This window comes from Halichoeres trimaculatus, unplaced genomic scaffold (genome assembly GCF_033239565.1).
Source record: "Halichoeres trimaculatus isolate MK-OKI-2021-1 unplaced genomic scaffold, fHalTri1.1 fHalTri1_scaffold_5, whole genome shotgun sequence".
Taxonomy (NCBI): domain Eukaryota; kingdom Metazoa; phylum Chordata; class Actinopteri; order Labriformes; family Labridae; genus Halichoeres; species Halichoeres trimaculatus.
In genome coordinates, this window is record NW_027437183.1 from 17,601,816 (window position 1) to 17,626,625 (window position 24,810).

General features: G+C 40.7%; 2 protein-coding genes across 2 annotated transcripts; one reads left to right on the plus strand and one right to left on the minus strand.

Moving 5' to 3' along the window:
- Positions 1-21: 21 nt before the first annotated feature.
- foxn4 (forkhead box N4) lies at positions 22-7,126 on the minus strand. Its single transcript, XM_074670592.1, has 10 exons — positions 6,374-7,126; positions 5,718-5,818; positions 3,413-3,579; positions 2,499-2,611; positions 2,297-2,407; positions 1,921-2,048; positions 1,733-1,829; positions 1,435-1,642; positions 952-1,344; positions 22-870 (listed from the first exon to the last, which is right to left on the minus strand). The coding sequence occupies exons 2-10, from the start codon at positions 5,795-5,797 to the stop codon at positions 623-625; spliced, it is 1,545 nt and encodes a 514-aa protein (XP_074526693.1). The 5' UTR covers positions 5,798-5,818; positions 6,374-7,126; the 3' UTR covers positions 22-622.
- Positions 7,127-17,320: 10,194 nt separating this feature from the next.
- On the plus strand, positions 17,321-24,667 carry myo1ha (myosin IHa). The gene is made up of 31 exons (XM_074671307.1): positions 17,321-17,455; positions 17,535-17,650; positions 17,787-17,985; positions 18,204-18,284; positions 18,726-18,905; positions 18,993-19,091; positions 19,179-19,292; positions 19,382-19,453; positions 19,539-19,658; positions 19,745-19,812; positions 19,901-20,006; positions 20,101-20,181; positions 20,262-20,353; positions 20,671-20,765; positions 20,862-20,908; positions 21,101-21,181; positions 21,606-21,711; positions 21,796-21,913; positions 22,004-22,117; positions 22,204-22,280; positions 22,351-22,419; positions 22,507-22,591; positions 22,674-22,836; positions 22,921-23,004; positions 23,099-23,192; positions 23,276-23,331; positions 23,406-23,541; positions 23,623-23,693; positions 23,943-24,040; positions 24,124-24,223; positions 24,300-24,667. The coding sequence occupies exons 1-31, from the start codon at positions 17,333-17,335 to the stop codon at positions 24,324-24,326; spliced, it is 3,072 nt and encodes a 1,023-aa protein (XP_074527408.1). The 5' UTR covers positions 17,321-17,332; the 3' UTR covers positions 24,327-24,667.
- Positions 24,668-24,810: the final 143 nt, after the last annotated feature.

Consider the following 24,810-nt stretch of genomic DNA (forward strand, 5'->3'; position numbering starts at 1 on the left):
TTAATCAGAGAGTGTGTAAAAAGAATAATGTGTCAAATCTATATCGTTCAGTGTGTTGGCACACATTGGAGTTTTGGGCTGAAGTGGGTAAAATCCGGTCAAAAGAAAGCTTTCTGTGACAATAGCAGTTTGAAACATTCAAATATATACAGCAAAAGATTGATAGAGTCATCAACTTCTCCAGCTGCCTTTTATAAATATAAATAAAACATCACAGCAATAAAGCCTAGCACAATACAACAGACAAGAGACAGGGAGCTAAGGAATGATAGAGTGGACAGCAGAAAAAAATGGAGGATGTTATTTCACACAAACATCTCCACACAGAGTCTTTGTACTCATACATGCCTTGAGTCTTTGCTTGGCAAAGCTAGATATTTAAAGTCATACACACTTTTTTTACAGACACGTCTGTATTCATCAGCTTTTTAAGTTTAAATGATTTTTCTTGTGGGCTGTAAGTTAAATGATTTGCAAATATCCTTCTCCAAGTAGTTCCCAGCTGGCTGAAAATGAAAAGGGAAGTGTCATTTTCCCTTTAACACGAGTGTTTCAGATTTTGAGCTCAAAAGTCTTTAGTTGGTGTCCAAAAGTTTCCGCAGTCGGTCAAATAAAATTAAGTTTATAACAGAGCAATGGGCTTGCTGCTGGGTGGTGCACCCATGTACTGAGAAGACAGGGGGTCTTGAGAGGTGTAGGAGGAGTAGAGGCCTGTGACTTGCACATCTGAAAGTGGCAGATTTGCGGTGGAGACAGGAGGGAGGTTTGCTGTTCCCAAATCACAGTCTGATAGTCGGAGAGGGGAGTTACTAAAGGTGCCCAAAGCATCCAGGTTAAAACTGTCGTCCTTCATTTCCTCCCACAGATTACCTAAATGGATAGATGAGAGGTTAGCATACTAAAACACTTAGATTTCAACACACAAAACCCCTATCTAGAGTGTTTATTTACCCTGAAGAGCAAAGTCCATGATGCTTGGGTCCAGCGCGTCCACCTCTGTGTGTGTGTCACTATGCATACTGTAGAAATCATCAGGCGGCTTGCTGGACTGCTGGGTCAGGGGACTGTGAGAAAGATCAGGGACTGCGTGGAGGGGGGGTGTCTGGGCTGGGGCAGGAGACATGGGGCCGAGGCGAGCCTGAGCTTGGAGCTGAGCCTGGAGCTGGTGGTGCTGGTGTAGGGGCAAGCAGGGCAGGGACAGAGTGACTATAGGCTGAGGCTGCATCTGGGGTGGGACAGGCAGCGGGAGGCCTGTGGGACAGCTGGGCAACCGGGTCATGCCAGGCTCTAAAACTTTACGTCTGCAGTTTTCAGGGCGGTCTGTGATCAGTTTGTCCAGCTCATCTGAAGAAGAAAAGACTTTATCAGACAGGGGGAATATTTGACACATTTTTGGGCAGTAACCCTTCTACATGCAAATAAAGAATGCCTGACCAGGGTTTGCCATGCTGCGGCGGATGGCCGGAAGGTCCTTGCGTTTCCACTTCTGCATCTCTTCCTCCATCTTGTCAATCTTTGCGGGGTTCAGCGCCCACAGACAGCCCTTACGGGAGGAGCTGCTCGTCTTGTTTTCCACCTTCTCAAAGCATTTGTTTAAGGACAGATTGTGCCGAACTGAGTTCTTCCATCCATCAGGTGCAGTCTGTGGGGAAAAAAATAGATTTTTTTAACAATCAGTCTTTCTCATCCTTTTTTCTTATCTTTGCTTCTCTTCCATGACAATTAATAATACCTTGAAATAGGGAAAGTGTTCCTTCATAAAGCTATAGATTTCACTGACAGGAAGGCTGCCAGTCTTGCTGTTCTTTAAAGCCATGGCAATCAAACAGCTGAAAAAAAAATCACCAGAATCAAATTATGTTAAGGTAGTTCAAAGGATATATGGGTGTTTTATACTTTTCAAAGCAGGTAAAAACTGACCTGTAGGAGTAGATGGGCTTAGGAAAAGACTTGGGCTGTAGCTCCTGCTCCTGTGGAGCCAGGCGAGGTTGTGTGAAAAGACTTTGGTTGTTGAAAGAGACGCTGCTGTAAAGCCCACCAGTTGAACACTTTAAAAAAGAAAAAGAGGGCTCTTAAGTGTTTCAGTTTTTATCAAGTAGCACCAATTACAAAGTAGGCATAAGAAGCAAAAGAAAAACTAATCAGAATTGTCCAAATCAAAGAGAACAGACCAAGGCCTGAGCTGACCACCATCTCACTGTTAAAAGTTAGGATTGGAGTAAAGAAGTAATTTAATCAAAGGGATATGTTCTCCTTGTTGTTCTGACTAGATTCTGCATAGATTACAGCTATGTACCTGCTGTCCAGTCTGCGTCAGAGAGAACACCTGCTGGGGCGTGGGCTGATAAACTGAGGTAGGGCACTGATACCCTGGAGAGGGCAGCCCATTCATGGAGAATGGAGACATCTGTTGGATACAAATAGTCAACTTTTACAATCAACTAATAATCCATAAAAACAAGAAAATTAGATAGGTTTTCACTGTTTTGACAGCTTACACTTCCGCTGTGGGTGTTGATAATGCTGACTCCCAGAGGGCTGTGCTGCATGTTGCTCTGGAAATGGAGCATAGAACCTTGACCCGCCGTCATCGTCATGTTGCTCAGCTGAGCTGCGAGAAGAAGCACACAAATTGGTGTTAGATTAGAGGTTAACCAAAACTCTCAACAGCTTTTTTGGCAGGGTAAGTTTCTATGTATCGGTTTTTGATTTTTTGTCGTCATCAGAATGTCAAGGGACCTCAACTAATGGTGAAGACTTTAAGAAATTAAAGAGCTAATACGATTAATTTTGTTCAGTTATACTCTCCCTGTATTAGGAAAAAACAACATCCAATGGTACAAAGGCTAATCTGACACTACAAATGTTCCAATCTTGTTAGGTGTTTTTGCTATATTATGTATAGCAATTATTATATTAAGTGTAAATTTGTAAACACTTGGCAAGTCCAGAATTTTTTTTTTCTTTAAATGTACAAACTGAAACTAAGGCCTCAATTGGATGTAATCTTTAAAAAAAATAAGCCAATCTAATAAGAAAAATATAAACATGTTAATTATCTTGACAGATAAGTTTATTGTCTCCTATTCATGGATTTCTCTTACTTATAGGGGCGACTTAAGTCTTACTTTTGGTTTGAAGTATCTTGAAAAAGGACATTTTTTTCAGGCATTTGTGGTGTACATTAAGTTTATTCAGACTACAGTTACTAAAAATAATACAACACTTTCTCAGGTTTGAGTTTTTGCTGTGTGTTTTCTCTTTAATCTGCATGTTGCAGAATAGTTTTGTCATTTTCTTCTCCACACTTCAGGGTCTAGAAATCCAGATAATCCAGCAGTTCTGAATCATCCAATCAGAGAGAGATGCTGCAGTTTTTGAATGTTGGACTGTCCCCTCCCTGTCACCTCACCTGTTTGTTGCTCTAGCAGGCTGCCTTGGGAGGGCCCGTTACTGTGGCCCCGACTATCAACCATCTGCTGTAGTCGGGGCACATCCACAGAGGTGAGCCATGACAGAGACTGCAGGTCCCCTGGGAGGTCCTCCTCCCTCAGCTGGGAGGGGTCTGTGGTCAGAAGCCTTAGGGAGAAATGAGAGGAGGAGGGGGGGTAAGACGATTGCAGGATTAGACACATGTACCTGAAGTATAATTTAAATATAAACACTCCACAGGACATTTTGTCCTTCAAAAAGCCAAAACTCTGATATAAATATAGTCTGAAAATGTGGATATAAAATCTGCTCAACCATGTGTTAGCTATGCTTCTCAGGATTTACATTAAGAAGATTAACTGGGAGTGTTATTTAGCAGTGAGAGTTTAAATCAACAATGAGTGAGTTAAACAAGCTTTTTATAGAGTAAATCATCCATCAAGTTTATTTATTTTCTAAGAGAGTTTTGTTTTCCTGTAGTTCAAACTTGACTCACACAAATGGGAAAAATAAATGTTTGAAAAAAGACTTTCTGTACAAATAATTTTGTTCATTTTGAGCTTTAAAATGTGGTTCTGTTTAAGTAAGTCAGTTTTAGTCACTGCGTCTTTTATTTGACAAGCTTGACAAGAAAGAAAGAAAAGAGAGGAATCCTCTTGAAACCTCTCCAGTTTTCTCTGTGCGCACACACTTACTGTGCAAGGGTTTAGTAATTGGGGTCGCTATGACAACACATGCTATTCAGTTACTTTTCAAGTCTGTGGACAGTGTAGAAGAAGACCCCCCCTCATTCACACACACCAAATCTCCTATTAAAAAATCAACCGTGTGTCAGGTGACCAGAATCTGGCCCTAACCATTGGCTGAATCATAAGTAAACAACGCATGAGATCGTTTGAAACATGGGACAGCAGCACATGTTGCCTGCAACAGTTGGCCTTGTCTATTGAAAAATGATCACCTATTGTGTCCCAAACGACAAATCTGCCCAGTGGCACGTGGCTCTATTGTCTTCCCCAGACCCTTCCTTGATTGTCTCTGTCGTTTCTTTTCTTTAGCCGGCCCTTGCATTAATCTGTTGGAATGACAGGCCTCACATAAGAGGCACAAATAGGATGCCATCTGCTTCCCTGTCCCTTTCCAGCCTCTGTCCTCCCTGCCGCCCCCAACAACCCCCAACATCACCCCCACCAACACCCACAGTCCTCCCTAAATGGGGAGCCAACGGAGCCTCAGGCCAAAGGGAGTGCAAATGTAGTTTGAGGTCAGGGTTGTGTGTCTGCCATCTGAATTTGTGACATCACCACTTCCAGGAATCAGCACACATCCACAAATGCCTTGAATGCTCCCTTACACAATTTGGTGCAATGATTCTTTTCATTATTTTTTCAAGTTTGCAAAGTGTGCAGAATCCAAGCTTGCTAGTTTTACCTCTAATTAATTAACTTACCTCTGACAAAAAGTGGAAATACTCATTTCATTAGAACAAGATGAGAGTCAACAACTATCCAAATGCAGAATGGAAACTACTCAAGTAAAAAGACTTTTTTTGATTGTTTTGTTAAAAAAAACAAAAATAAAACAACAGGAATATTTAAATCTACTCTAACTTATAAATAAACTTGTAATCCACACTATTTAATATAAATTTGTATAAATACTGACCTAAGACAACACCCTAGGCAGCACTACCTCCTCTCCCCTCCCCTCTACCAGTAGCTCAGAAATTGTTCACTGATGCAAAACATGTCGAGCTGGTGTCTCCATGTATCACTCCAGCCTTCCCAGAGGTTCAACAACACTAAATATTGCGCTTCCTCCTTCCTCCCTCTTTACTCACTCCCTCCCTCCTCTTCTAATTGGGAGCCACTTGTGCATACTGGTGACCCAGAGCGCCCCGTCTCCCCCTGAGCCAGCAGGCCAAGAGGCTCAGGCTCTCCGTGTGCCGACAGCGGGAGTGTAAACAGAGCTGATGGTTTCTGACAGATCCATTCAGACTGAAAATCATTTATTCTTCAGGATTTTTTTCATGAAACCCCCCATACACAAAAAGAGCTGTCCATCTACCTTTAGATGAAACATGGTGGGGTTAGGCAATTTGTTCCATGACCACTTTGGAAACACCTTAAAGGGTTTGTTTTTTTATGAAAATATGCCTTTTATCTATTGAGGGGTATCCAACTTGATCCTAAATGTTTTTGACAATGTGCGAAAAAAACAGCGTATTGTGAAGTGCTAAAAGGTAACTTCTTCTACTGATATAAATATTAGATAAGAAGTCTTACCTGTAGTCCTGTGGAGATGGATGATGCCCGGCATTCTCAATTATTCCTGACATCCTGGATGTAATTCCACCTTCTATCATTTCCTGGGATGTGTAGTACTCCTGCAACAAATTCAAATATTACTGAAGTGTTGCGCTTCACTCCAGAGAGTCTGAAATACTTGAGCAAGAAGAGCTAAAGCCTAAATTAGACAAACATCTTCAGCAAGTAAACATGACAGAGCAGTGTGTGCTATTACTCCAAATTTATATATAAAGAATAAAAAGAATTTACTAAGACAAAACCTTTTAAAACTCATGTTTGCAGAAAACTTTAAAGGAACTAAATTAAAATTTCTATCAGGAATTACCATTTCTGTGTTGTTGCGGCAGCACATTTATCAAATGGAATGCTTCTGGGTACCTTGTGCATTTACCTAGTCATATTAACACATATATAATATTTAATAGTAAAGTTTGTTACAAAAGCATTCTGCTCAAGTCGACATTTTAATAATATTTACATTAAAGTCAGCTGAAGTTTAAGCAAGCCTAGCGACCGCAAGCTTTCAGAGAAATCATTGAGTCATAAATTAATTAAAATGTGATTTTTCTGATAAAAACTGAAAAACTGACAAAGATTATTATGCAGGATGAAAGAAAATAAATTGAAATTACCTGTTTTGATGATACTGAAGGATGTGTGAGCCGGTCGAGAGCCCCTGTACTGTATTTCTCTGTTGTTGCTCTTGATTCTTCAAAAACCGTTTTTAAATTTCCCTCTCTGGTGCTGTCCGGTTCTCTGACATGCGCAGTAGAGGCCTCATCAGCGCTTCCAGTCGCCTGGGGGGCAGGATGATCCCATGAGTTTGACAGCTGCTGTTAACGCACTGCCTGTTCACAGTCCAGACAGTATTCACACTTCACACAGCAAGTGCAGCACTGGTGATGTACATGAATGATTTTTTTCGCAGTTTTAGGGAAACTTTCTGTGACAGTGTGATCGTGATAAGCTCCTCCACTGCCTCAAACAGTGGCCAATCAAGTTTTTACTCTAAAAATCAGGCCATACTCCACTTGGACGTAGTCCTCTCGATGGAAGGTCAATAAAAAGATAAGATGATTTCAAGGAATTTCCCCTTTTTGTCTTGCACAGTCCTCGGTCCTCCAGAGGCCAACAGGTGCGTCTTGTTGAACCACAGACAAAAAAAAAAAAAAACAAAAAAAAAACACGTGTCCAGGCCTAAAATCTGCTGCTTTTTAAAAACGTTAAGAAAAATATGTGTATAACAAAACAGTTGAGCTGCAAGTCCACAAGAGTAACAGAGAATCCCTGACGGACACAGAAAAGAAGAAGAATGAACTTTAAATATCCATGTGGCTGCACTACATCCTCCTGTCCTGTAAGGTTATTCCCCGTATGCTCCCTCGTTTAGGTCTAAGACTGTGTGAGTCGCTTCTTGTGGTGGCATCTGTGTGAGTGAGTGTGAACTTTTTTTTTTTTTTTTTTTGGGAAGTGCTTGCAGATAATTTGCTTCCCGCCACTGGAGCCGCGTCCTGCTCCTCTTAGCGGTGGGAAAAGGAGCCGGGGAGGCGCGGAGGGAGGGCAGCAGGCAGCTGACAGGGGGCCGGAGGGACTGCAGCTGTACGAGGCGGCAAAGGCGCACAGTCCTTCAAAGTGTAGGAATATGGAGGAAAAAAAACAAAACAAAAAAAAACAAAAACAAACAAAAAACACTGAATTGTGATAAAATCACTGGCCCCAAAAATGCCTGTTAAACCAACTTTTTCTCAAATAAGATTAAAATAGGCTACTGTACCCTTAGGCCTAATGAAAACGTTGCCATGGATATGGACATTTTTTCTAACAGCCTATTTAGTGAGTAAGTCCCATATTTTCTCTTGTTTAAACGTCTTGGTGAAAGTATCAAACATGAAAACCGACGAATATTCCAGAGGCAACTACTCATGTCCACAATTATGTTTTTTTTTTGTTTTTTTTTTTTCAAAATTGTACATAAGAAAACTTGTGGTTGTATTGACTTAAACTTAAATAGTTAATTAAATAACCAAATACACTAGTATGAAAACCCTAAAAAATATACCCCCACACCCACTCATAACAGCCCTCTAATCCTGGAGTTGATGATAAGAGGGGAAAACGTCTGTGCTGAGAGAGATAACACAGGCAGGTGTGGTGCTTTAATCGCCGGCTTAAATGTGAAACCTGTTAGAGATGAAAATTTGCTGCCGGAAATTAAAGGGGCATTCCTTGAAGTCTGCAGGGAGACTGCAGTGACAGCAGTATCAGCCCCATGGGAGCCTACAGATGGTAAATCGGCCTGTCACAATAGGGACAATCAATGATTACATGCATGAACGTAACGGACAAAAACAAGAGCATCCTCACAGAGACATCCTGAGGGTCCTAAAGCCTGCTGGGTTAGGATCTAGAAACACTAGTGAAGATGACTGAGGGGGGCTACAGTGGTGGTGGTGGTGGTGATGATGATTATGCTGATGTTGGTATGTATGACAATACATAATTCCACACAGTGTATTAAAACGCTAAATAATTGTGGCAATAATGGTGTCAGCTTCTGAGGCTGGACAAGACATGAATTAAGCTGACACAATTAGCTTAAATAAACCAACAAAAAAATAATGTGGTTTAAATGCTGGATTATTGATTAGAGTCATATAAACATGTCCTGCAGTCTCAACATGTCACATGGGTTTTTTTGGTGAAACCTGACTTTGTTTCAGGGACTCAGTTTTATACTTAAGCTAAGATTCTTACATATTCAGCTACTTAAAGTCTGTGCAAAACTTAGCTGACTTCCACAAACAATTACAGAGTAACAGTTAAATCTCAAACATCAAACTTTTACAGCAGCGACTGAAAGGGCATAAGGAAATTAACTGTTTTCATTCTTTCATTCCCTTTAAACTACTACTTGTGATTTATTCACTTAACCATTCAAAACCCCAAGTCCCCCAAGTGGGAGACTTTGGGGTTGTTCCCTAACAAAAGGCATAAAACCAAGCACTTACCATGTACAGATATAGTCATTGTGCATTGAATTTAACAGGAGATACTCAGCTACAAACACCATCAAGTCATACTTCAGCCAAACTTTCTGTTCATTTGAGTAATACCTGAGTTATTACTCTGAGCCAGTGGTATAAATACCAATACTGACACCTATGAATGATTTCACAAGTGTTCTCTTTTTGATGACACCAGGATGCTTCAAATAGACCTTGTAGATGCAGAAATATACTCTTTTCAATGTGCGTATTCATTCTGTCAGAAACCCAAAATTGAGGCCAGGTTATACAAGGGTTAAATCTAGTGTTACTAACAATAAAGCTTAATACTCTTTTACTTGATCTTGATAAAAATTTTGATACATGGCTCTTGATATATATATATATATAAAAAAATAGATACATGGCTTATTGTTAGGGGCTCACATAACATGCTGTTATTGATGCCTATTAATTTGAAGAAGAAGTAATACAGAATTTTCCACTAAGAGATAAATAAACCATGGGCTTCAGAATACTTAAGAAAGCACCCAAAATCATTACGTTGTTGGGTCAGAGTTTTTTCAAAGTTTGTTCTTCTTTTATCTGCAGGTAAGTGTATCATTATGAGGTTGTGAGATTGTTAATGATGCAGTTGTATTATGGTTAAATCATTGTCCTATCCTTCATGCCTTTGGTAAGTAAGAGCAGAAAGATGATGCATAATATAATGGGCTTTTAATCAAAGATTAGCCCAATTTTTCTCTCATTCAACAATTCACTGACATGCTCACACACAGAGAGCTGCACATTATAATGTGAGGAGCAGGCTTGGTCATCAGGACTCATGTGAGGCTCAGTGTTTATCCAGGGACTCTTCCACAGGTGGATAACAGGGAGACAGATTAGGGGACAACCTGCTCCACCTCCTGATCCACAGCCACCTCAGATGTAAAGCATCCGTGTTTAAACATATAGTTTATGGTCAGGAAGTGGCATTTCTAGCACACTGAAGTTAATGGCAGTGACCTGTGAGTGGCTCTGGGACTTGACCTGGCCTTGTGTGCTCCCTGGGACTCCCTGCAGCTCGGGGACACGCAGAGACGTCTCTCCTCTCTCATGCCTGTTTGGAAGTAATGGGGAAACAATGGGATCACTGCCTTGGTGTTGGCTGGTGTTTGTTGCCTGTGTTTTTGTCTTGCACCAAGTGTTTACTCAAAACACATTGGCCCCTCTGAGAACGAGGTCAGCTCACCCCTCTAATCTCCTCTACAGGCAGAGACTCAGTGTCCCCCCAGAACAACATGTCACCTAGACTGACCCTCCGGCCACAGAGAGGAAACTGCTGTCAGCCGTGCTTAGCTAAGGCAAAGCATCGATGCCCTGCCAAAACTTTTGTTTTTTTCTCTCAGAGGTTCAACCTGAAGCAGCAGTGTGTCCAGACTTCAGGTCTCAGGTCGCCCTGTCAAAGGTCAGACAAGGAGAGACAACAGAAGACACAACAAACATCAGCAATACAAAGTTAGACGAATGTTAACCTCCATTCATACATGCATGTCCATCAAATCTTTGTGCTAAGCTGTCATTTAATAACAGTACTTTGATAATATGCTAACTGATATTATGGCTAAACAATTTAACTATCCAAGTGCAGTTTAGCAATGTTGTTTTCATGAGTATGATAAACTCATGTGTTGTAAAAAGATATCTCAGCAGATGTAACATAATCCCACACACAAAAGCCAAAGAAAAAAGATCAAACTATAAGCAGCATTTAATCTGTAGCATTTGAAATTTTGTGTTGAGCTTTTTTTCTGAAACAATGCAGTTAACATACCTTAATGGGTACAGTGACAACAAGAGAACTAAGTGTTTGATAAAGATTCTTAAGAATGTCCTTTAAATATAATTATGCAGGCACAAATATTTCTGTGATTTGACCAACAGTCAGAAGCTCCCAGAGGAGAAGTTATTTTTTTAGACTTTCTTTTGTCTCACTCTGTTCGGAGCTTTACATCAAACAGAGCAACAACAACAACAAAATAGTTATATCAGGCTGGTGTCTTTAAAACTGCTTATTTGAGGCTGTTTGAAATGTTTTGTTTCTGTTACTGTCCCCTGAGGCTCTCTCAGCATTCTCAAGTCCAGCATTCTGGAAGCCTCCTCTACTGTTGCCATTCAATATGGTTGCATTTCTCTTTTTTAATGACAAATTAGACCTTTCAAGGAGATTTAGCAACTGATGATGTCACAATTTGAACAACTCTTGATTTTAATTTTGTTGATAATGTGGAATACTTGTGTACCTTTTTGAAAAAATCATTAGAGCTGCCTGCAGTCTCATCCTGGGATTACTACAACATGTATTTACATCACATTTGAAACTTTGCCTATGTTTAGCATTTACATCCAACATTTTAGCTTGACTTTTTTCTTTGACATGAAAAAAGCACCAGCGATTATGTCAACTTTAGGATAGCATATCTAAAATATGTTTCAGAACGATGTTGAAGGCTATTTCATGCATGATAATAATTTCAAATGCGATTCTCCTATACATATTCTAATGTTGCTAAAAAATACTTATATGCAGTCTTATTTGAATCTTAGACTATATTCACTGCCACACTGCCACCACAAGTTGTTACCATCATCCAACAGTTTGTATCAGGCTGACCAATAGAGAGGCTGAACCGTGGAGGACCTAACTGTGACAGTGTTCAGTGTGGTCAGTGTTGCCTCTGCAGATAACTTCTCCAGACCAGTTGCTGGACTTCACAGTCTCTTTGTCTGAGAGGATCACAGAAAACCACAGCTTTAAGGTTTCCAAAGATCAGTGGTGTTGACCTTTGTGTGACCTATGTCAACACCAAAGCCTCTGGTCTGAGGCCGGGTCAGTTCTTTTCAGCACCACAGAGGGTGAAGATGGAGCAAAAGTCCTTTTTTCCCTCCAGCTTATTGAGTGGAAGTGAACCTCATTTCCAAAAGAGCTCTCAACTTTTTTTGTGTCACAGCAGGCATGTGATGTCTCCTCAGGATGGCACTCAGACAGCTTGAAGTCAAGTTGTCTGAATTTCTGTGCAGTTCTTTTTTTGCATTGACCTTATCAAGGTTAGCTGAGCTAACACATATTTTAGTCTTGGTGCTAAAGCAAATCATTAAATCAAAATGCATAAAATAATTAAATAAAGTTAAAGATACACAAGAACTTGTGCATACGAAAAAGGAATAATGATGTTTTCTTCCATCTCAGATGGAAGTAAAATCTAAAAACATTCAGTAGTGGGTATAAAATACCCTCAGTGACCCAGCACTTTGGTACTGAAATGATGACGGGGCCCAGGCTTCGTTACGCTGCTCTGAAAAATTAGAATAATAGACTATGAAAGAAGAGATCCAAAGAGAAAGACAGGGGGAAGAAAGACGGTCTTTTTAGAAAGAGGAATTAGATAGGAAGAGAGGGAGAAATAAAGGGAGGGAAACAGTGAAATGGAGACAAAATAAGAAGGAGAGGGGGCAGCAGTGGTGTGATGTGAGTGTTATCATCAGCTCTCATTCTCAGCATGGAATCTATAATGGGAAAATCAACCTCTCTGACTCCTGTGTAATTGGATTTGCCGGGTCTCGTGCTGAATCAGAGCCCAGTGGGTAGCACAAAGCTTGTTAAGATTGGACAAGCATTGCTGGGCTGCTGGGCCGGGGGAGAGGTGGGGCCACGGCAAAGGTAACCTTGACAACTTTTCTGAAATGGAAAGTGAATAATTCAAAAACGTTCAGATCTCAACTGGTCACCCATCATTGGCAATTTCCTACAAACTTTCCCAACATAAATTGATCCTTTAACTGAGTGAAACCTGATCTTTTCTCACATTTAGGTCAGCACAGCCAGAGGAAATGGACACCTGTATTACCGTGCAGGGTGTGTTTTCTCATGATGGTTACCAGGATACACAGGTAAACACATTTGAACTCTGACACAGTCTCCATTTACAAAAAGATCTTTTTAATCTCAAGGTTATTTTTGTTCACAAAAGAAAGGTTTCGCCTTTGTTGCTCTTTTTTGATAAAGCACAAAAGAATTCAGAATCCCAGCAACAAATCAAGTCGGTTTTAATTACACCTAAAATATCAGCTGTAAATGGCTTTGAAAAAAGTCACGTGTAAACAAGCATCCGTTTAGTAAACAAAATTTGTGTTTTTAAACTGGTACCAGGAGTGGCTAGTGGAGTTGGCCTCTTGTAGTTGCCTTACTTATAGCCCTTCTGGCTAATGCTACAGTTCTCTTGGGTTTCACTGAAATCAGCTGATTCATCTCTTTGGTCTACATTCATATTTGTGTAACTATAGTTCAAAATTTGTGTTTTAAACTGTTACAGTTAGGTAATCCTTGGTTAGCTAATCCTCAAGCACCACCAACACGTTGACATTGATTTATTTTTTTGTCATACTAATGGGCCTATACGAGGTAATTAATTTTATAGATAAGTCAAGTTAAGCCACTTGGTATAAGAAAGGTAATTTGGATCCTTACAAAAAATACAAAGTCAAATGGTAAGTGGTGAATGTCATAGATGGATATTTTTTATTTTAAGAAAGATTTTATAGAATTTAAAGATGATGAGTGTTTCATGTAAGGTCATTTGGTTGTGTTTGTGTATTCTCTGCATTACATCTCATACAACAAGTGGAACTTGAAGTAGAAGGCTAATAACAGGCCTGATGGTCATCTGTGGGTTCATGTACCGAATAGAAATCTCACTTTCCCTCTTCTATTTTTTGTCCAGAGTTTTGATGTCACATTTCATTTTCCCCCTTTAATCTGTTGCATCACTGCCCGTTCAGCTATATAATAATTACATCTCGAACATTTAAACCTCTGACATTAAGGTGCCATTGCAAGAGCTCTTAAAGGTTTGGCTATCTGATAGCTTTTTTCACTCAGGCTCACTCTTTTAAGCATGGATCTGGTAGCATTTGCCAAAGAATAAATCATAGTGAGTCAGACTGCTGCTCAGAAATAACACCACCAAAGACTAGCACTGTTTCCCTGAGTCATAGAGCAATCAGTGATCAGCCTGTAATGTATCCATCCAATCAGAGATCAGTAATCAGACCCTCACTGTTCAACCACTGGGGGCTTTTTTGAAGTTTGTAATGAAGTATTTGAGGTCAAATACAGAGAAAGAAGATGGAGAGTAGCAGAAGGAGAGGGGGTTGGTTGGATTGGTGCTATTTGGATCTTGTTTCTGCGTCTTTATGTTACACTCAGTAGAGCAGTAGATACCCAGGTAAGCGCTGAATAAGATCTCTCTGTTCCTCCACCTCCCATGGCATGAATGATTCAGCACCCGGCCCACAGTGCACTGAGTCTGGGTTAGGAGGATGTTGAGGAGCTTTCAGGTGCACGCAGGCCTCCACCCTACATCATCAACACCACAACTATAGCACACACTGAATAATTGAGCTAATAGACAAACCGGGACAGTCAGCGTAATTTTTTTCATTAGGGTTTAGCAGGACATTCATGCTGTTGGATTTTTGCCTCCCAACATACCAGTGTTTACAGGTTACCTGATTGCTTTCATGCAAGCAGACACAGGAGGACGAGCTGCACCGGTCTAGCCTCCCTGGAAAGAAGGTTATTTTTGGGGGTTGGATCCTTAATAAGATTCTTCAGCTGACAGCAGACAATACAACTTCAGAAATGCAGGTTTGCCTTTGTTGTGTAAAAATGTGTTAGTTATCTATGATGCCACATATTGTTGTTTTGTTGCCTTTCAAAGTTCTTGTTTCACTTTTGATGTAATGCTAAATGTGGGAAAGTTTTCAAAGTTTTTACACAGCCTGTGGTTCAAAGTGATTTAGCATTCTGTGAGTAGTGTTATGTCAATATATATTTATTGTATAGCTTAGACCTGGGCCTTATTTCCTCTGGACATCTTGAGGCTGCTGATGCCTTTGGTGGCACCTTGAACAACAATGCTTCATGTTTGGAAAAAGGGACACAAATTTAACTGGTTAGCTTAGCTAGGCACAAAATCTTGAAAACTAGGAAACTGCTTCATCATTATAATGATCACACTTGACTGCTACTTCATATTACCTTGATAGTTTCAAGTGATAAGTTAATGAACTCTCTCAAAGAAAGTGAAGATTGTTCTTCAACAAAGTAAAGAACAATTGCCTTAACACGTGCCATGTGAACAGAGTGGGGTCAGTGAAAACACAGTCTTGGAGCATTTACAGAATTTATGACCCTTTAGTGTCGGGTGGTGGTATACCAGACACGAGATAGTCAGACAAAATCGTTTTCTAGACAGACTTCCCTGTTCCTTGGATGGTGATTGCTGAGTCTCCCCCTCCCTCCCTCCTCCTTTGTAAACCCTCTCTTCTTGTCTCTCAGATGAGGTCACTGTCTCAGGCAACAGTGACACTCTAGACCAAGAAGAGGGACCATCTCTTAATTAAAATACAATTGGTTGTGCACTGAGGTAGCTGGGCAGTCCACCTGATCTGACAGTCGTTTTGTTGGCTCATTTAAGAAACATTACTTCTGAGCATCAGACTGGGCTGTTAATTGTTTAATTACAAAAAGCCAATCTTTGTATTCGCTGTACAAAGTTATAAGATAACATGCTTGAGAACTACTTTTTCTGTCTACATCTTAAACTTACTTGTCCTTGTGCACTGAGAACGCCCAGTCAGTGTTCGGCCTTTCTAGCTGAATGTCTTTTGGAGCACTTGTGCATGCTACAGACAGCTTTCTTAAAAAGAAATACCTGCAGGACACCAAAGGGGGCCTGAATGGAGAACAACAAAGCTTTAGATTTGCCAGTGCACTGAAAGAAATCCTAAAACATTAGCATTTTTATCACCCCTGAATTCATTAATCCTCTTCTTGACAGGAGCTTATCTGTCCATGTTATTACTTGTAATACTGTATGGCAGATCCCTAAGTCACGCTGTCCCAGCACATTGTTTGCCTGCACTGCCCTGAGAGAAGTTTGTTCCCATGAAGAAAAGGGGGTGTCAAAGATACCCCGCACCAGCTCCACTACCATCACACTGCCAGATTGATTCTGACGTCCAAAAAAGGGCTCCTTCAATGATATTGTTCACCTGTCTCATTGGCTTAAAGTGGGTGGCTGGGAGGGGTGGGCAATGGGAAGGGGGTCGGGTGAGGGTTATTGCTGGGGACACGGGGTGAGGGGTATTGTTGAGGAGAGAGGGGTGAGAGCATTGACAGGTGGAAAAAAACACTCTCATCTGACTAGCCTCCTCTATCCTTAAATGGGGCCCCGTGTGAGCAGAGTAATGAAGTCCAAATTACAGCACAGAACTGCGAAGAACAAGCCTCTATTGTTCGCCCTCGGGGCACACTAAATGAGTGTCACAGCAAGCAGCGGGGCACAGACCGTTACTGCACTATTTAGTCTGTCCCGTTGTCTCAAGACGGCCCCGTTTCAGAGGTTCTCAGATCAGACAAATACTGGCCCCCTCCTCCTCCTCCTCCATCGCCTTCACCCTTCCTCTGTACAGCCAACCCCTCCCCAACTCCTCACCCCAAAATAGGCCAAATCTCCTCTATTGTATTTCGACTGCCTAGTGTGAAATTCACTGTGACGTTAAATGTTTTCTAATGAATAATTACTGAATGGATATGCTGGGGGAATTTGTGTAATGGATTGTAGACTGCATTTTAAAGACGTCTTTTTTGTCTCTGCTCCGTGGTATTTACAGGACAAAAACACTCGGCCTTTCTCAGAAGAAGAAATGAGGGCCATAGGCGGAGGATGGAGGTGGGGGGGTAGGGGCGGAGGGGGATGGAGGGCTTTGTGTCAATTAGATCCAATGGATTATCTTTTTTAATGTTTTTACTGAGAGAGTGCAGAATCAAAGGACTTCTGCTTCCAAAGGAGAGAGAAGAAAATACAAAACCAACAAAAGCTGTGAAAACCTTTGGTCTAAGTGTTGGTGCTGAGAATGCAAAACAGATTGGTGGAATTTTTCCCACTATGCCTCTTAAATGTGCCGCTGTTTTGGGCTCCCTGAGTCCATTTGCACACTGCGCTGTGTTTGCTCGGTGCGTCAGCTCGAGTGAACTACGGGCTGCCAGCCAAGGTCTCAGTGCGCTGTGTAGTGATCATTAGCTTCTGTCTGTTCTTCTGAACAATCACAGAGCTCTGCATCAAAGACACATAAGACCTCGAGACCTCTTGTTTCAATAGAACTAACAGGGACCATGTTTGTGCTTTTCTGGTGCTTTTTTCAGCCCCGTCCTCCCCTGTGGAGCCATTTACTCAAACATTCAGTTATCCCTCTGCATTTGTCAAAACACATGGCTGGGAATTTTTATTGGTATGCATGCAAAATGTTCAGCAGTGTGGTTACCTAAGCATGGTTTGCTGCCAGTAGAGTTTGGAGTTAATCTCTTGAAGTTTCGTGGCCCAAAACTTTTTGAAGTACTGATTGTGTCACTTGTATTAAGCATTTTCAAATCTTCAGATTACAGGAAGTTGGATTTGTAAGAGTTATCTCTACTGCTCAAGCTTTGTGCATTTAGCTGCCTTATGGCTGACACAACTCAATGCACAGGGCCAGCTGGACATGGAAGGCGCCCTGACTGCCAGGGACCGGGTTGGAATCCAGGACTTTGTCCTCCTGGATGAAACCACAGATGCTGCCTTCCTCAGCAACCTGAAAAAACGCTTCAGCAAAGATCTTATCTATGTAAGCCTGGGACCTCGTGAGCCATTCTGCCATTAGATGTAATTTTGGAATTAACTTCATTATTTCAAATATCTTTTAGACATACATTGGTACATTGCTGGTGTCTGTAAATCCCTACAAAGAGCTGGACATTTACAACAAGAAACAGATGGATCTCTACATGGGTGTCAACTTTTTTGAGCTTCCTCCTCACATGTGAGTGGTGAAGGAAATAAAACTATTCAGTAACAGTATTTGTCTGAGAGCATTACACTTTGGAAAGCTCTCATTAGTGACTTGACAAAACAATGAAGGTTCACCTGTGAAATGTCATCTCTCTGCATCCTTTCAGCTACGCCCTGGCAGATAACGCTTACCACACCATGCTGGCAGAGTTCAGCAATCACTTCATCCTGATCTCTGGCGAGAGTGGAGCAGGGAAAACTGAGGCCTCCAAGAAGATCCTGCAGTATTACGCTGTCAGCTGTCCCAGCACCACTTTGCTCAACTCTGTCAGGGACAAAATGCTCATGTCCAACCCTGTCCTGGAGGTTTGATATTTATTTGTGTTTAACAACCTGGTAAATAGCCAGCCACTGGTCTGTATTTTTTGTTGTTTCCTTACAGGCTTTTGGCAATGCCAAAACTCTGAAAAATGACAACTCCAGTGGTCTGTATTTTTTGTTGTTTCCTTACAGGCTTTTGGCAATGCCAAAACTCTGAAAAATGACAACTCCAGTGGTCTGTATTTTTTGTTGTTTCCTTACAGGCTTTTGGCAATGCCAAAACTCTGAAAAATGACAACTCCAGCCGTTTTGGGAAGTATATGGACATTCAGTTTGACGGCCAGGTAAGGCCCAAAAGACAGACTCACAAAAATACTTTTATTTGTTGATGGTTCACATAAGTTTTGTAGAACCAGCCTAATTACAGCAGGAACACATTAGGGCTTATAAAAAAAAACCCTCATCACATTAACAACTTATGGACTAATAAAACTGACAAAGTATAAATTAAAACCTCAGAAATTTATTTATTAACAAATTATAGATTAAGCATGAATAAACACTTCTTGAGAACCATTTTAAAGATCATTAAGCCATTTAATTTTTAACCCCCCCCCCCCCCAAAAAAAAAAAAAAAAAAACTCAGATTGATTCAAAATGATCAAAAAAAATAATAATCAGAAGAGGTATTTCATCACAATACCTGAAATGAGTCCACTGGACCATAGGCCGTGTTTCTTCTGCAAGTTGTAGAGCTGCTGTGTTTAGGATCATGATGCCCATAGGGGGATGCTGTCGGAGGCCACATTCTGAACTATCTGTTGGAGAAGTCCAGGGTCGTGCATCAGAACCACGGAGAGAGAAACTTCCACATCTTCTACCAGCTCGTGGAAGGAGGAGAGGACGACCTTGTGCGCCAGCTGGGCCTGGAGAGAGACTGCCAGCACTACAACTATTTAACCCAAGTACGTCTAACTTGGTTTGATTAATAACATTAAGAAGACAGTACAAAGTTTAAAAAGCTGTAAGTTTCTGTTTGCTGTTTCTGACAGGGGGAGTGTGCCATTGTGCCATCAATTAATGACAGGAACGATTGGAAAACAGTCAAAAATGCTCTTCAGATCATCAACATTGATGAGATTAACACTAATGTAAGCTGGATGCTGTTACACATGTCCTGGTATAAACCGCTAACTCTCCTTTTTATTAGCGTTGGCCTTGCTTTGTTTTGTTTACAGCATCTTTTTGGGATCATTGCCAGCGTTCTCCACTTGGGGAACGTTCAATTTGACTCTGACAGTAAAGGCAACGCCCTCCTGAACAACAACCCAGAGCTGCAATGGGTTTCAAAAGTGAGAAAATGCACAAAAACTTACTGATTGTTGCCACAAAAACACAAAGGGTCAAAGAATTATCAAACTCTTTTTTTTTTCTAATGCAGCTACTTGGGGTGGATGCTCAAAGTCTCCAGGAAAGCCTCACATACAGGAAAATAGAAGCCAAAAAAGATCAGGTTCCTGCATGTTAAAAGCAGTTTCATTATAAGCTTTTAATGTTGAGTTTTGAATTGAGCTTTCACTTTTTATGTAACTGTAAAGGTCCTCAGCCCATTCACTGTCGATCATGCCATCTATGCCAGAGATGCTCTGGCCAAAGCCATTTACGGACAGACCTTCACCTGGCTGGTCAGCAGGATCAACGAGTCCATGGAGAATAAGGTAAAGGAGGAGAAAAAAGTGCGACACTGGACAAATCCAAGAAAAGGAAGATGAGTAATTTACTAGAAACTTTTATTCTGTGCCAGGATCCTTCAAGAAAAACTGTAATAGGTCTTTTGGACATCTATGGATTTGAAGTTTTCTACGTTAACAGGTAGGCAGGAATCTTAGCTCAAACATACAGCTTGTTTAAGCTGTTCTGTGATGCTCATTTCAGCTGAGCTTGTTCATTATGTCCTTAGTTTCGAGCAGTTCTGTATAAACTACTGCAATGAGAAGCTGCAGCAGCTTTTCATCCAGCTCACGCTCAAGGCTGAACAAGAGGAGTACGAAGCAGAGGATATTGAGGTACAATTTTAATGATAAATATTAGAAAATCTACGATAGAGTCAGTTAGCTGTAATGTCGCTGAACAGTTCCCCTGTCTTTCTATTTTTGTCAGTGGGAACCAGTTCAATTCTTCAACAACAAGATCATTTGTGATCTGATTGAGGAGAAACACAGAGGAATCATATCCATACTGGTTTGTTATTACTGAAAACTGGAATGTAAAGCATTAAAACTACAGTAAATAGTTATTTTGTATTAATGATTATCTCACAGGATGAGGAGTGTCTCAGGCCAGGAGACGCCACAGATCTCACCTTCCTGGAAAGACTTGAGGACAAAATGGGAATTCATCCTCACTTTGTGACGTGAGTTTAAACCCTGACTTCACATGGACACACCTGCAGAATAATTCTCAGGTCAAGAGGAGAGAAACATACGTGTCTAAGCCTTAGAAGTTACAAAGCACATGTATATTCTTATGTTAATGATACGTTTGAATAGCTATGGTTTTGAGCCACAAATTCTGTACTGAACCATTTGCTCAGATTAAATATGAATCCATCCAACCTTCTGAAGACAAACCTTCCATTTATCTTGTCCCAACAGTCTGTGCATGAATCCACTGTGATGCAGTTAAGATAAAACCCTTCACTTTTCATCCTCTCCATCTTTTCAACCCCAGGCACAAACTGGCAGACAAAATGACACGCAAGACTCTAGACAGGGGTGATTTTCGTCTCTTACACTATGCTGGGGAGGTCACCTACTGTGTCGTGGGTAAAAGGAAGCACAAAGTCAGGCACTGTTACTCAAACATCAAAGTGTTTGAAAATCTTCAACTGACTCACTGACTTTTTTTGTGTGACATTTCAGGATTCCTTGACAAAAATAATGACCTTTTGTATAGAAACATAAAAGATGTAAGTAAGGAAACATCACAGAATCACTTTACTTTTAAAAACCCCTTTTTTTCCCCACATAAACCATGCCAGCTAATCTTTTCATAGCAACTTGGTTGAAGAAAAAAAACTTCTTAAATTTACTTTTTAAGCATTGTACATGATGGAAATTGAAGTATTTTAACCTTTGTGCGCTACCTCGTCTTATCACAGCTGATTTGTCAGTCTAAAAATGCTATAGTCCGGGAGTGCTTCTCTACAGTGGATCCAGACAGCAAACGAAGACCTGAAACAGTGAGTAGTCATATTTGTCCCCCCTTTCTCATATTCTTCCATATTATCACTTACAAAAATAAATTGTACATTATCTGCGGGACAAAATGTATCTGCAATGTCCAAGATAGACTCAAAAAATACATGTGAACAAGAGCAGGCCCTTCATTCTGAGAGGTGAAGACAAGCTAGGATTAACGTATTACCAAACAGCACCCGCAAACTCCAAAAAGCTAATGATGCACATGATAAAACACATAATGCTCTGAAGGAAGGGCCAAAAAAAGTACATATGTGTGAAGAAATACTCCTCAAGGTGAAAAACAGGAAATAATACAGATTGATCTCAGAGACTGTCACTGGCAGTCTGACTGTGTCATCTTTAACTCATGTGTATGTGACAGATGAACTGTTGGGGATTACAACCCCCATGTTTTGTTTCAAGGTGGCGACCCAGTTTAAGAGCAGCCTGCTGAAACTGACAGAGATCCTTATGGCTAAAGAGGCCTGGTACATCCGCTGTCTGAAGTCCAATGAGTCAAAGCAGCAAGGTGATTGAATTAACAGAGGGTAATAAAGCTTTTTCTTTAAGAAAATAAGAGGTGTGATCCTTGTATGTTTCTACACAAACTCAGGTCAGTTTGATGAAGCTCTGATCAGACACCAGGTGAAGTATCTGGGCCTGATGGAACACCTCAGAGTCAGACGAGCTGGTTTTGCTTACAGGCGCAAATATGAGGACTTCCTGAAAAGGTAAAAGGGAGCATGAGTCTCAGAAATATGCTTGATTTTTGGATTAAAAATGATCCTGTGCATGCTGAGTGGGTTTGCTGTGTCTTACAGATATAAACCCCTGTGCCCTGCCACCTGGCCTCATTGGAGAGGACTGCCTGCTGATGGAGTGGAAGTGCTAGTGCAACATCTGGGCTACTTTCCAAATGAATACAAAATGGGACGGTGAGGACAGTGCCCCTTAAATGCCACAAAGCAAAACTGTTTACATCTGGAGAAAACTGAAGCATTCTTAAATCCTGTTGCTTTAGGACAAAAATATTCATACGTCATCCGAGGACACTTTATGCCACAGAGGATGCTTTTGAGAAATGTAAACATGAACTAGGTGAGTAAAAATCCATTCTTTGAATTATAAGCCTTTGTAGCATGTCTCTGATTATGCTCTTAATTTGCAGCATCAAGACTCCAGGCCCAATACAAAGGTTACAGAGTGAAAGGAGAGTTCAAAAAACAAAAAGAAGCTGGTAACTGTCACCACACATGATGCAGACATGACTCATTTCACTCTTTTATGATGTGAGTAAAGGAGAATTAATTTTTCATATTCTCAGCCACTAAGATTGAAACTTGTTGGAGAGGAGTACAAGCGAGAAAGGAGCGGGAGAGAAGAGCCTGGGCTGTGAAAGTCATTAAGAAGTAAGAAAATCTTTTCACAGCTCCACTCATGGTCACTCTGTAGGTGTCACTGATTCCAAGTAATTATTATCTTCAATTTTAGGTTTATCAAAGGCTACATGACCAGAGGACAAGCAAAAACCACAGATAACTCAGAGTACCTGGCCTTTGTGAGACAAAATTACCTAAACAGACTTAAAGAAAATCTGCCCAAGACAGTTTTGGACAAAACAACCTGGCAAACTCCTCCTGCTGTGCTCCAAGAGGTATAAGAAAATACAAAAACAAACAAGAAACTTTGAATTATACAGCAGATTTTTCATTTGACACACAACTTTTCTTCTTCCCAGACATCGGAGATTCTGCGAAAGCTTCACTACCGCCTCATGGTGCGGAAGTATGTAAGAGGAATAACCCCACAGAGAAAAGCACAGGTAAACTATGTGAGGTAAATGGAATATGGAAGCCTTCATTTTGGTTTTGTTTTTTCTTCAAAAGTGATTATCTCAATATTTCTCGGTTCCTCAGCTGCAACTGAAACTTGTCACCAGCTCCATCTTCAAGGGCAAAAAGGAAAGTTACCCACAGAGTGTAGCTCAACCTTTTTTGGACACCAGAATCAGTAGGTTTCAGATACACCATAAACTTTTATTTCAACAATAAATAAACAAATATATATTTTTTAATATGATTTGATACCTAAAGGTGAACAGGAAATTAACATGAGGGTACTCCAGATGATCCGCAATGAGCAGATTAAGGTAATTATATCCTTAAAACGTATCACGGCATCATCACATCAATGTCACTGAGTTTAATGTCGTGTTTCTTCTAGTACAGCGTCCCAGTCATCAAATACGACAGAAATGGTTTCAAACCAAGGCCACGACAGCTCATCCTCACTAAGTCGGCTGCTTATGTGATAGAGGAGGCCAAAATAAAACAGAGAGTGCTGTATACTTCCCTCAAAGGTCAGGAGTATGCCACAGAATACATATTGCATGCTCTGTGTGCTTTCACATACAGCTAAGTGTATAATTTTATTGTTGCAGGTATTTCAGTGAGTAGCTTAACTGACGGCATCATTGTTTTCCATATAACATGTGAGGACCCTAAAGAAAAGGTAAGTGAATTGTAGCTCCAGTTTTTAAATTCATGTGTCAAGTATGGCCCAGGAATAATTAGGTGTGGTGGAGCAAATCAAATCTTTTTAAAAGTTGAGTTTCAGAAATGAAGCTGCTCCTTCTTTACTGTTAAAGCAGCTTTACTTTGAGGTTACTATGATCTTGCAAAAGTAGAAGTTTTTTCATCACTTTTCAGAATGACATCATGAAAGGATTTGGTTTTTACTTGTCTTTTGTGATACTTTCAGGGGGACCTCGTAATGCAGTGTGACCACTTGTATGAGTTTCTGACCAAACTCAGCGTCATTGCAAACAAACAGAATGCAATCAAAGTGATTCAGGGCAGGTATGTTTCTGTTAACTGAAAAACAAAAGAAAATTGATGCTGTATGAGTTTTGTTTTTTTTAATAAAAGTCACTGACTTTCAGCATCAAGATTGAAATCCAGGCAGGTAAAGAGAGTGCAGTGGACTTCAGTACCGGGCAGGAGCCCATGGTGTACAAGGCCAAAAATGGACACCTCATGGTGGTGAGAAGTTATGATGATGAGGTGTGTTCACTGTATCAAGAAGGAGCAGCATGATTGAAGCTTTTGGTCCCTGCAGGTTGCCACCCGGACGAGGACACGGTAATGTGTGGGGGTAAGAAGACATACAAGACTCCCCTGCATATTTCATCAGGAGACCCCTACAGGGAGATCAGCAGGCCTCCAGGAAACAGACCTGCCTCGTAACAGCTGAACTGTACAAGACTTAACTGAGCTCATCTACTTGTAAAAAACTCAAACCAAAACTGAATGTTGCTTTCAAGTAGGTATATCTCACACACATTATTACATGGCTGAGTTGAATACTTAGATACTGCTTGGTCAACACCTCACAGTAACTATCATATTTTTGATAGAACCCTTGATATGAATGCAGCTCTTAAACAGTGGACTGTTATCACTGTGGTCTGTTAAGGGCTCACAAAAAGCCGGAATTCATTATAAAATTAAAATGATTAAAAATCAGTTATAATCAGCTTTCAATAAATCAATCTTTAATTCTGACCTATGAAATGAAGCCATATGTTTCATAATTTTATATGTCTACCAATGATGGGTACGTGTGAAAT

Excerpts from the sequence above, each read along its gene's own strand:
- myo1ha (XM_074671307.1), top strand. The coding sequence starts at position 17,333 with ATGGAAGGCGCCCTGACTGCCAGGGACCGGGTTGGAATCCAGGACTTT. Across the intron at positions 19,293-19,381 it reads AGCTGCAATGGGTTTCAAAA|CTACTTGGGGTGGATGCTCA; the intron begins GTGAGAAAATGC and ends TTTCTAATGCAG. Across the intron at positions 23,542-23,622 it reads GCTGTATACTTCCCTCAAAG|GTATTTCAGTGAGTAGCTTA; the intron begins GTCAGGAGTATG and ends TTATTGTTGCAG.
- foxn4 (XM_074670592.1), bottom strand. The coding sequence starts at position 5,797 with ATGATAGAAGGTGGAATTACATCCAGGATGTCAGGAATAATTGAGAAT. Across the intron at positions 3,580-5,717 it reads CCATCTCCACAGGACTACAG|GCTTCTGACCACAGACCCCT; the intron begins GTAAGACTTCTT and ends TTTCTCCCTAAG. Across the intron at positions 1,345-1,434 it reads CCGCAGCATGGCAAACCCTG|ATGAGCTGGACAAACTGATC; the intron begins GTCAGGCATTCT and ends TTTCTTCTTCAG.